The following is a 12,727-nucleotide window of genomic DNA, read 5'->3' on the forward strand; positions in this document are numbered from 1 at the left end:
GCCCCGTGGTTTGGATGTTTGCATTCTCAGCGGCCCAGGAAGACCTGCAATCTAAACACTTAACTGTCAGCCGCAGCCAGATGGGAGCCTCCTCAATGCACCTTCTCAGCTGCCTCTTCTTGGAATGGAGTTTAAAGAAAGGGCTTTGTAGCCCCTCTCCTGGATCTCAGCTGAGCGAGGTCCCTGGCCCACACTGCTGTGGTGCCAACTCCGAACGTTCAGAGGGTGAGGGAGCCTCCAAAGCAATTGGAGGGTGGCTAAAAAAGGCCGATCTTGTGTTTTCAAATAAGTGCAATTTGTTTTCTCTTTTAAATGTTCCCAGATTTCCTTTGAAGGACAAGGCTTAGTCTATGAAACTATTCTCTGGCAAGAGCCAGGCCTAGAGATGAGTTCAAGCGTGGCCTCAGACACTTACTAGCTGTGTGACCCTGGGCAAGTCACTTAATCTTGATTCTAAGACAGAAAGTAAGGGAGGGAGGAGGGAGAGCATCTTGTCCATAGAGGGGCAAGAAGACACGGAGGGCCCCAAGCTCTCATCACCAGGTGCCAGGGGGGTTAATGCAGCCCTCCACCAGGCCAGGCTGGCCCAACACTTATGTTTACTCTGGAGACAGGGAACAGATGTCTCTGAAAATTAGTGTTTGGTTTATGAGCTCATACTATAGATCTGGCCATCTAAAACAGGAAAGCATTCATCGCCTCTTCGGACTGAAGGGTCAGTTCTGACAATACTTGGTCTATCGAGCCCGCTTCCCCAGAGCTCATCTTTTCAAAGGCAATGGGGAATACGGCATTTCATGGATTCGTTAGTAATGACCTTCAGGGCCCTGTGCCATGGACTAGGCTGGATCGTGTTCAAGCTGGCTATCCTGGGTGCCCTAATACTGACAGGTAAGCACATAGGTTAGAAAACTCCTCACCTCTGCGGTGCTTCCAGAAATGCTCATGGGAGAGAGTTGGGGATGTTAGAACCCCTCTCAACACTTGCCCTCAAAGGAACTTGGTTTTTTAAACCCTTCCCTTCCATCTTAGCATCAATACTGTGTATTGGTTCCAACGCAGAAGAATGGTAAGGACCAGGCAAAAGGGGTCAATGACTTGCCCAGGGTCACCCAGCTGGGAAGTGTCTGGGGTCACATTTGAACCCAGGACCTCCCATCTCTAGGTCTGGCTCAATCCACTGAGCCACCCAGCTGCCGTGGAAAGGAACTATTAAGAACAGAAATATCACGGTTAATAGGAACAGCAGTCTGCTATGTGAGAACTCTTGGGAGATCCTGGACAAGTCACTTAGCCCCCCATGTCTATTCCTTACTGTTCTGGCTTAGAACCGATACACAGTATTGATTCTAAGATGGAAGGTAAAGATGGGTGGGTTGGCTGAAAAGAAAGCCATGGGGATCGGTAGGAGCTTGCATCACACTGGAGACCAGAGATGTGGGCAGCCAGAATGGGGTGACCAGTTGGCTGTGACACCGCTCACACCAGATGTGTCCTAGTGTAATGTGTTTGGGCAGTTCTGAGTCTTACTTTTTGATCAAAGGAGGGCAGAAATCAAGGTGACCAAGCAAAGCCTTGATGGGGCTTGAAGGAGGTTCACAGTGTGAGGGGGAGGAAAGGGGGGCAGGAAGACCGCCTTAGATGGCAAAGCTTAAGTTTAGGGAATCCCATTTCCCCGTTAGCAGACCACTCCATGCATCCTCCTGCCTGGTGGAACCCATCTGCTTCCCTGGGCAGAGACAGCCACCCTGGATTTATTGGGTCCTTTTGGACAAGCATCCGGATGTTGTGCTCATCAAATCTGCTTTAGACGCCAGAGCTGCAAAAACCTGACAATGGAGAGGACTCTCTCGAGGCCGCCAAACTTTGTTTCCCTTCTGACTGAGTTTGGGACCTTTTCTTCCCATTCGGAGTCATCTCTGTGCTAAACTGGCGCGAGATATAAAACAGACCATCCTGCCGATAGCGCTCGGGAAAAGAAAGAGGCCAGCGGCTGTCGGTCACTTCAGCAGGGGCTTTGGGCTCAGCGAAAGTCCGAGTCAGTCATTGAGCAGGGTTGGGCGCCTGCTCCTCAAGCCGATCTTGGGTGCTCAGAAAACCAACCTAGCCAGCCTGGGATTAGAGGTTTGGGGGTTTAAAGGTTGGGCAGGATCTCGCGTGTCCAGAAATAGACTGGGAACGTTGGTCATGATCTCCAGCAGTGGGCACGTCCCCGTGGACACGCGCTGCCTCACTTCAGCCACAACTTCCCAGCCAGCCCTGCTTTGGGGATTAGGAGAGTTTGCCAAGGAGGACAAACTTTACTCACACACTTTCCACAGCAGGGAAGGCTGACATGACGGAAGCCACGGAACGGGCTAGATGGAGTCACTGTCCCCTACGCTGTCACCCTCCCACCAAAGAAAGGGGCCTTACGACACGCTGCCTGCAATAAATTCCAACACCGAACAGTAACGAATGTCTGTTTTAACAGCAATGAAGGCACGCTGGACAGCCGCAGTCAGGATCCATAATTTAATGAAGTCAATAGATTGTCCCTGATCAGTTCCAAGGGGCTCCTCTGTGGCGTTTCTTGCTAGCCAGGCCGGGGTGGAGTCCAGGAAGGCCTGGGGATCACCAGGAGAGGCAGTCTGCCAGCACCCGGAAGAGCTGAGCACAGCCACTTGGGAAAGTGGAGGAGGTAGACAGGCCCCTCCCCATGTCACCCACCACCAAGGAGACGGGAGACAAACTTAGTGACTCTCACACTCGGGCCCCGCAGAATCCTTCCAGGAAGGTCTGTCCTCCGCACTGCACGATCCAGGTGATGGGCTGGCGGGCTCCTCACCCAACAAGCCCCCCTCATCGTAGGTAGTAATCAATCGCAGCAGAGAAAGCAGCAAAACCTCCACAGCCGATGGCCCCAGCCTTCAGGCCAGCTGCAAGATGAACAGATTAGACACGCGGCGGGTGGGAGACATGTCAGCTTCACTCTAGCTGCAGAACTGCCCCCAAGTCACCTGAAGCCAGCGAGGCCCCAGGCTGTCCACAGGGCTGAGGCCTCCCGGCAGCATCCAGCTACCCACTCACTGAGCACTCATCAGCCCGATCTAAGAGCCCGTGCCATCAAGGGAAAGCCAGAGCTTGTCACCCTGACATTTGTTTGGAGAATACATTCCCGAGAAGGTGATTAAAGGAGGGTGGAAAGCAGCCAATTTGCTCTTTGGAGCAAAGCTGGGAGAAGATTCAGAGGAGGAATGGCTAGCCCTACCTAGTCCTCCATCAAATACAATTGTTTGCTTAAGGCACAAGGACAAGGGTAATAATAACAAATCTGAGCAATTATGGATAAGCAGAAAAGAGGACTTTGGCCCTGGGCAAGGGGGGGGGGGGTGAGGGGGGGGCTGGAAAGTAGCTGAGCAATGCCTGTTGCTTCCATGGAATCGTCATCAACTTGACCCAGAGATGGAAGCTTAATAACAAAGTCACATCACTTTTATTTTTATTTTTTATTTTGTTTTTTTAACCCTTGTCTTCCACCTTAAGAGTCAATACTATGTATTTATACCAAGGCAGAAGAGTGGTATGGGCTGGACAATGGGGCTTAAGTCACTTGCCCAGGGTCACACAGCTGGGAAGTGTCTGGGGCTAGATTTGAACCCAAGACCTGTCTCTAGGCCTGGCTCTCAATTCATTGAGCTTCCTAGGTGCCCCCAATTTGTCACTTTTAACAGAGAATGAGCTCTTTTTTAAATAATTATTTTTTCCTCAATTACATGTATAAACAATTTCCTAAAATACACTTTTGAAGTTTCAAATTTTCTTCCAACAGAGGGGAATTGTTATACACAACATTTAAAGCCTCATTTGATACCTTTGGTTCCGTCTGAACAGAAGAGGACCATCTGCAATGAGGTTAAATGACCCAAAGAAAACCAAGACTGTCTCCTGGAATACTAAATACATTTTCTAAGTGCTTCACAGGGTCAGGTGGGTCCAACAGCCCCCAAAAAATAGGCCAGAATCCGGGCTGAAAGGGATCAAAGTCTCCTTTTCAAAAAGACACCCAGAGTTTCACCTGACATACTATCAGACAGACAAAAGTGCTCAGAGAGAGCCACAGTCGATGTCGGAGGAGCTGGGAAGACACAGGCGCTTATATCGTGGGTGGAGCTGGACATGATTCCTGCCTTCTAGAAAACATTTTGGAAGTAAGCAAGAAAAGTCACTCTCTGGCCCCAGCAATCCCACTGCTGGGCATACCCTCCCCACAAAAGCAGAGAGAGAAGGGAAGGCCCAAAGGTTATGGTTAGTAGCAAAATCCTGCCAACAATATGGATGCCCAGCGGGAAACGGCTCAATAAATGAACGTAACTGAATAGTATTAGATCCTGCAAAAGAGTGAATGTGAGGAATTCACCAAAACATGGTACTGAGCAGATTCTGAGTTCTTGGTTCTGAGAAGAATAATATGCACAACTAGATCGAGGGAAGTGAAAGCCTTAAAATAACTCAGGCCCCAGGATCAAGGATTTGGAGCTGAAATGGGCCCTTGGGGATCAGCTCCTCAAACCCCCTTGTTTTCCAAAGGAAATCATGCCTAAGAGATTAGTGACTGACCTAAATTGATCAAGCCAGCACCGGGCATTTATTAAGCACCAGGCGGTGGGGATGTACCCAAACGCTAAAGAAACCTCCCAAAACAGCACTCCCATGGCAACTCAGGTTTTCTAGCTTCCAGACCAACCAGCTATCCACTACATCCATGAAGCCCAAGGAAGAGTGGCCTGAACCAGATTAAACTATAACTGTGAAACATTTAACAAAATGAATAAAGGTGTAACAAAACACAGAAAATCTCCCTACGCTAAGACAGAAAAGTAAGGGCTAGGCAATGGGGGGCAAGTGACTTGCCCAGGGTCACACAGCTAGAACGTGTCAGGCCAAATTTGAACCCAGGACCTCCCATCTCTGGGCCTGGCTATTCCCTATGCCACCTAGCTGCCCCAATAATAATATATTTTATTTATTTTCTAGAATATTTTTCCATGGTTACATGATTCATGATTTCCTCCCCTTCCCAGAGCTGACAAGCAGTTCCACTGGGTTACACATGTATCATTGTTCAAAACCTATTTCCATGCCATTCATATTTACAGTCGAGCAATCCTTTAACGTCAAGTCCGCAATCATCTCTCCATCAAACCACGTGATCCATCCTACGTTTTTCTTCTGCGTTTCAAATAACAATCTACTTTGAAAACAAGCCAATCCACAGGGACAGATGAGTGGGCCGCATTTCCCTGTGAGTTGGGCACCAGACGCCACCCCCCATGTTCGTAGGCCTCCCCTCCAAACCAGATCTACCAGGTGATTTAGCAGCTAGCTACAGGGGTCAAGAAAGGTGGCACGTATGTGTGAGCTGAGACCTGAAGAAGCTGGGATGCCGAGGAGGAGGGAGGACATCTAGGCATGAGAGCCAGGCAGGGCCGAGCACAGGGCTGGCAGAGTGGCATATGAAGAACAGTAAAAAAGCCAGTTCGACTAGAGCACATGAAGTGGAAGAAGACTATAACGGTTGGATCAAGAGAGAGTAGCAGAACAGGGATCTGAACTGAGTCCCTCTAATTCTAAATCTGTCCAGGTCCCACAGAGGAAAATGGGGCAAATGGATAGCTCAGCAAATTGAGAGCCAGGCCCAGAGACAGGAAATACTAGGTTTAAAACTGGCCTCAGACACTTCCCAGCTGTGTGACCCTGGGCAAGTCACTTGACCCCCATTGCCTAGCCCTCAAGGCTCTTCTGCCTTGGAACCAAGACAGTATTGATTCTGGGACGGAAGGTAAGGGTTTAAAAAAAAGAAAAGAGGAAAACACAGACACATACATACACACACACCTCTACATACATGCAAGCAAATATTGGAAGACTGTGGCCATCTAGTGTCTTCCTGTGCCTTGGGCTGGCCTTGGAATGTTTGGGGTTGAGAGTATCAGCCTCAGGGCAATGCTACCCGCCTACCCTGGAGCATACTACTAACCTCGGAAGCCAATGGCCCCTCCAGTGATGCAGCCACTGATGACGCTGTTTTTCCAGTCAGATTTCCCCCGATACTATGGGATTTAAGAAATGCAGGTCAGTAGCATAGAAACAGGCTGGGCAAAATGATTAAGAAATAAAATGCAGGTTCCTAGGCAGCTAATTCAAATTCCCATTATCAAGAATCCCATCTTTTTTTTTTTTAAACCCTTATCTTCTCTCTTAGAAGCAATACCAGTTTGATTTCAAGGCATAAGAGTAAGGGCTAGGCAGTAGGGATTAAGTGACTTGTCCAGGGTCACCCAGCCAGGAAGTGTCTGAGGCTAGATTTGAACCCAGGTCTTCCTGTCTCTATACCAGATTCTAAATCCTCTAAGCCAATTAGTTGCCCCCAACCCCATATTTTTCAGTCATCTGTTTCATGTAAAAAATTTTAAACATTTGGGTTTTTATTTTGCATTCCAAATTCAAAAATAATCCTTAAAGTTTAAATTTGTTGCAAGGCATCGCCTTCAGGTGGCACCAGGACAACATAATGCAGAAGATCCAAATCAGTTGAGATGTCAAAATCTTTATTCCTCACCCACCCAAGACCAGCAGATTACCTGAAATCATTAACCTAACTTCCACATGGAAAGGGAAGCCAGTTTCTAGCCTATAAAAAGGAAAAACACTGATCTAGGCAAGTGACAAAAAGCTTCCTTCACTGTCTATGAAAGGGCATTCAGCCAGAGCACTGGCAAGTAGCCTTACTAATGATTTATAGTCTCTCTCCGCTTTTCTGGCACCGAAGCTCCAGGGCGCATCTGTGTCAGGCATAGATGCTAAATGTTCTATGTCTGCAAATGAAAATCTTTCAGAAAGCCATCACTTACGGATTCTACCAGACACTCAGTACAGGAAAATATGGCCCCCACAATGGCGAAGTTTTTGGCATAGGATAGTCCTCTCTGGCCCATATCTTTAAGAACTTCCCTGGCAGTTGGTGTTCGATATGGATCCTTTGGGTCAAAGCCCACATTGGTGTCAATGCCGGCTGTGAAGACCCCAAATGCTCCTCCCAATACAAATCCTAAATAAAGAAATGGAAAAACTGTTACTTTGCAGATAGAAAGGACTACAAAATGACCTCAGCTAGCAGTCAAGCTATCTTGACACTTTTTGCAAAGTGCCTAGGGACAAAACAAGCTAACTAGTGACTGTTTGGGGGTACTATTTCATAAGATGACCCTGGGCAAGTCATTGAACCCACAACGTCTCTCCCTTACCATTCTTCTGCCTTGGAACCAATACATAGGATTGATTCTAAGACGGAAGGGCTTTCAAAAACTAAATCACCACACTCTCAAAAACATTCAGAACTTCTCATTGCCAAAAAATGAACACACTCCTTAAACTGACATACAAAACTGACCCTAATCAGATCCAGTATGGATCTAGTATGGTTTTGCTTCAGAGGAAGTATCTCAGCAATTTAGAATCAAGAATACCAAGATAAAAATCCTACCCTTGACCTTTACCCCTCATGTAACATGTTCTAAAAAATATAACCTCTCCAAGCCTCAGTTTCTTTATTTGCAAAGTGGGAATGAAAATACCAGTGGCATCTACCAACAGGTGAGTTATACGACTCAGATGAGATAATGTATGTAAAACTAAAAATGTCAGCTATCACCACTTATTCTCCCCATTCATCTCTCCCCCTTTCCAGGCCTTACTCCCAATGCTTCCCAACACCTCCCCCCAAACCATGCTTCTGCCTCCAAGTGCATTTTCCCATCCAACCTTTCCCAGTGACCTAATCTCCCTTGAACTAGTTTATCTGTCAATTATACAGCGCCTTGTAACAGCAGCTTTTCAGGTGTTAATGGCTGGCCTTCCCAATGAGATTATACACTGAAAACCCCAGACTGTTTTATGGCACTATGGGATAGTGGAAACAACACCAGGTTTGGAACTGAGGTGGCCTGAGTTTCAATCCTAGCTCTACTACTTCCTGTGTGACTTGGGAGTAAGTCATTTTAACTCTGGGCCTCCACTTCCTCATCAATAAAATAAAGTTATTCTAGATCAAGAGTTCTTAACTTTTTGTGTCCCGAATCCCTTGAAGCAGTCTGCTGAAATCTGTGGACTTTTTATCAGAATAATTTTTTAAATAATTGAAAGAAAGGGTACTTAAGTGGCACAATGGATAGAGCACAAGGTCTGGAGTGAGAGAAGATCTGGATTTAAATTTGGACTCCGATACTGCCTAGCTGTATGATTCTGGACAAGTCACTTACTCCATTTAACCAGCCCTTCCTGTTCAGTTTTAAAATTGATACTGGGGATAGCTAGGTGGCTCGGTGGTTTGAAAGCCAGGCCTAGAGGCGGACAGTCAGTCTTGGGTTTAAAACTGGCTTCAGACTCGTCCTAACTGTGTGACACCGGGCAGGTCACTTAACCCCATTACTTAGCCCTTACTGTTCTTCTACCCAGGAACAAATATACAGTATTGATTCTAAGAAGTGAGGTTGTTGTTGTTTTCTTTTGTTTTTTAAGTAAAGATTTAAATAAATAACTGAAAGATGCAATATTTTAATTAGAAATAGGTGAAAATAAAAGTGATATCAAATTCACAGATTTCTTGAAATCTGTCCTAAATCCTAGATTCAGATTCCCCAATCTGGATGATCTCTATGATTTCTTCCACCTCTAAATAGTTTTAACAACCGAATCAAGTAGAGTAATACCTCTGCTCATGAAACAGATTCTCCTAATGAAGAGAAATCCCCTCTTACTGGCTTCTTCAATTTAAGCCTCTGATGATGCCAAAAAAGTTGGCCACTCCCCCTGGAGAAAAATACTGGTCAGGATCCCACATGTTTTCTCAGTCTGGCATAGGAAGGCCCTCTAAGATCTGGCTCCTACCTTTCCATTCTAACTTTATATTACTCCCCTTCAACACTCTCCCTTTCTCTTAAACTGTTTTGCCAACTATTTCCAGTGCCCAACATTCCATTTTCTTCCTCCATGTCTTTGCAAAAAGAATTTGCAAATCTGGAATGAGGAATCTTCTTCCTCATCTCCAGCTTATAAAAAAACCTTCCTTACAAGAACCACTTAGTACTACCTTCTAGATGAGGTCTATTCTGGTCCCCATCACTAATGCTCCCTCTCTTGAAATACTTTGTATTATTTAGATTTGTATTATTACTTTGTATTATGTATTTGTTTGTAGGTATACATGTTCTATATCACATCACCCACAAAAGCTCTTTGAGAGCAGGGCCTTTTTTTTTCTTGACGCCAATACGGTTTATAGAAAGGGTCTATCCAGTTGGCTCTGAATAAATGTGGATTGATTAAAAGATGGATCCAAAACTCCTTATTTAATAAATGAGGGAAATGAATCCCATCAGGGGGTGATGTGCCAAAGATACATCATCCAGGTAGAAAGCATTTATTAAGCATGTACTAACTACCAGCTGGGAGGGCCAGTGGATAGTGACAGGAAGACCTGAATTGAAATCCAGACACATTTTCTAGCAGGGTGACCTGGGCAAGTCACTTAACCCTGTTTGCTTCAGTTTTCTCATCTGTAAACCAAACTGGAGAAGGAAATGGCAAACCACTGCAGTATTTTTTTTAAATTCCTTACCTTCCACCTTAGAATCAATACTAACTATAGGTTCTGTCAACTTTGGAGACCCCAAGTTTGCCCCAGTTCCCTTGAGAATTCACCCAGGAAGTTTCAGACAGAGCCACTTCAGATCTTAGGGTACTTAATGGTCCTAGTTGGGTGAAACTAGAAGACCTAAATCAAAGGCTAAATACCCTTTTGTCCTGGTAGATTCTCCCTAGTATAAAAGACCTCTCTCAGGTCATCCAGCCCTGGGTTGGACTTTCCCTTTTGTATCCATTGTAAAGCATCAGCCTCTCCCTGATAATCCTGTCTTGGAGTTCTCATTTCCTTGTAGCCATGGTAATACCAATCCATCAGACTTCTCAGTCCTGATTTCCCCAAATGGTATATAAACTCCCCACATTCTATAGCTCTTTGGAGTACCATCTATCTAGCACGGTGATTCGCTCAGAGATACTGTTGCCAGAGTGCCAGAGTCTTTGGCTCTGCGTGGTTTGGGGCGCTTGACTTGTGTAGCAGCCAAATATTGAACACTATCTCTTTCCTGATTAAAGGCTTGGTTTTTCGGACTACTTTAGTAGTTCTGTGTTATTTTCAAGTTAACAGTTCCAAGGCGAAACAGTGAAAAGATAGGCAAACAGGATAAAATGACCTGCCTAGGGTTACACAGCTAGGAAGTGGCAGAGGTCACATTTGAACCCAGGTCCTCCAGGCCTGGTTCTCAATCCATTGAGCCACCTAGCTGCCTCTACTCCAGTATCTTGGCCAGGAAACACCAAATGGGTCCCCAAGGATCTGGAACGACTGAAAGAACTAAACCCAAACTACTAGGGGCCCGGAAGGCGCCCGGGGTTTAGGCCTGGAGATCACGACACCTTTTTTTCAAAAGAAGCCCCTGAGGCCACCCCACCGCACTCCCCAATCCCGCTCACCCCCAACGCAGGCCAGGGCAGCCTTGAAGGCGCAGCTCTCCATGGCCTTCTCGATCATCTTTTGCTCCTCGCTCTTGACCGGGCTCGGGATCCCGCCCAGGGCGCCAGGCTCCAGGAGCCTCGGCTGCCGCTTGTCCCCCACCAGGTGCTGCAGGAGCAAGCTGTACTGCAACGGAGCTTCGGCGGCCGCTTCGGCCGCCGAGCCGCGGGGGCTGGGTGCCGGGCTAGCTGCCGCCATGGCCGCCGCAGCCCCGGCTTCTCCAGACACACTTGCCGACCTACCAAACCTGCCTGCCTCCCCGTGGCGGCAGATTCTACATTAGTAGATTCTACACCAGTACTCCCTTTGAGCGTTCCGCAGCTGCAGATTCGACACGCCGCGCTAAGTCTTCTTCAGCTGGGCCTGCGATAGATGCGAATGAAGTCCACTCACTTACAGAGACGCTAAAGAACCATTAAATACTTGGAATATTTTTAAGATACACTTTCGTTGAACTCAAGACATTGCCGAACGGTATTAGCATTTGGAGATGTTGGGAGTTTGAACCACAGTCTTTATTTACATGCTGCCGCGCGGGGCGTGACGGGACCTATAGTCCAAGTCTGGGCGACAGGCCCTGGCAGCTGGGGACTACACTTCCCAGAGAGGCTCGCGCTGCACAGTGCTATACCGAGTCCTCTCTCGCCATCTAGAGGCTGTTAGAGCGCCTTGCAAGGCTCGCGCGGAGGGTCAAAGAGAAGCAGCCGACCCTGGAGCAGGGCAGGGGCTCAAGCTTGTAGCTCCTCCTTCCTGCCTCGCACTTCGGAGATCTTTCCCATGTGACTCCAGGCTGCCCGCAGAACAAACGTCTTCAGTGACTTTGAGGACAAAAGCTTAAAGACGGGAGTCTTCCCCCAGAGACCCCGGAGCAGGCTGGTGGTGGGGAGGAAGAAGAAGAGGAGGGAGAGAGTAGGAGGAGAGCTGTGATATACAAGGCTTTACAGTTAGCCAAGTGTGTTCCACCCGGAGATCTCACCAGACCCTTGGAAACCACCCCTCCAGGGCAGCTCTGCGCATATTTGCACCCATTTTGCAGCTGGTAACTTCAAGGCAAGGTCATGTGGTGTGAGGGATAGAGAGCTGACCTGGTGGAGCAGCTGTAGGTCCAACCTGAGAGGTTGGCTATTCTTAACCTGCCCATTTTACAGATGATGAAACAGGTTTAGGAGGGTCAGATCCTGCCTGTGACCCATTAGGTATGATGAGGACAGGTCTCTTACCCTTTTAGTGCCTCTGGAAGCTCCCAGGAGCCAAACCAGTTGGGGAGCCCAGAAGTCTCAAAACTGCCCCCCCCCCCCATTCCTGGGCGGCACTGCACAGGGAAAGGACCAACTTTTTACAGGGCAGACATATACATATACAAATACATCTATAGCATTAATTAGAGATATAATACCCACTCACATATGTATTAGTTACTGCCCTGCAAACTGGAAGAGAACCAAAATGGCAGTCAACTTAGAGTGTCTCCAGCTGTGGTTGATTAGACCAGTACAAGTTCGGGTCCTCCACAGGTCTGGCACAAATTGCCCCATGACCATTGGGCATGGAGATGTCTTTAAGTTTTGCATCTCACTTTTTTTTAACTCCAGAATTTCAGAGCACCTTCTTTGATGCAGGCATGCCATGCTCAGCAGTCTTTTACCAATGTCTCCCAAGTCTCCCAATAGATTCCAAAGGGGCAGCTGGGTAGCCTAGTAAATAGAACACCAGGTCCAAAGTAGAGAAATCCTGGGTTCAAATTTGGCCTCAGACACTTCTGAGCTGTGTGAACCTGGGCAAGTCACTTAACCCTGATTGTTTAACCCTTGCCATTCTTCTCTCTTCAAATTGATACTAAGACAGAAGGTAAGGGTTTAAAAAAAAATAGCTACTGAAATTCTTTAGAGAGACCTGGAGAATATCCTCTCTATGAGCACTTGCCTTGTGTGAGTTCTCCATAAAACTGTCTTTTAGGCAAACATACATTTGCTTTTGGACCACATGGCCATCCCATCAGAGAGTTGAATGCAGCTCAAAAAAGAACCTCAGGGTCCCGTCTCTTCTCTTGCCAGATAATCTTCAGAATCTTCCTGGGAAAATTCAGATGGAAGTGATTCCATTTTCTGGCAT

General features: G+C 47.1%; 1 protein-coding gene across 1 annotated transcript; it reads right to left on the minus strand.

Annotated features, from left to right (window-relative positions):
• Window positions 1-2,500: 2,500 nt before the first annotated feature.
• On the minus strand, window positions 2,501-11,085 carry TIMM22 (translocase of inner mitochondrial membrane 22). The gene is made up of 4 exons (XM_001364461.4): window positions 10,576-11,085; window positions 6,894-7,090; window positions 6,020-6,092; window positions 2,501-2,918 (listed from the first exon to the last, which is right to left on the minus strand). Exons 1-4 carry the CDS (start codon window positions 10,811-10,813, stop codon window positions 2,842-2,844), a joined length of 585 nt encoding a protein of 194 aa, XP_001364498.1. The 5' UTR covers window positions 10,814-11,085; the 3' UTR covers window positions 2,501-2,841.
• Window positions 11,086-12,727: the final 1,642 nt, after the last annotated feature.

This window comes from Monodelphis domestica, chromosome 2, assembly GCF_027887165.1.
Source record: "Monodelphis domestica isolate mMonDom1 chromosome 2, mMonDom1.pri, whole genome shotgun sequence".
Taxonomy (NCBI): domain Eukaryota; kingdom Metazoa; phylum Chordata; class Mammalia; order Didelphimorphia; family Didelphidae; genus Monodelphis; species Monodelphis domestica.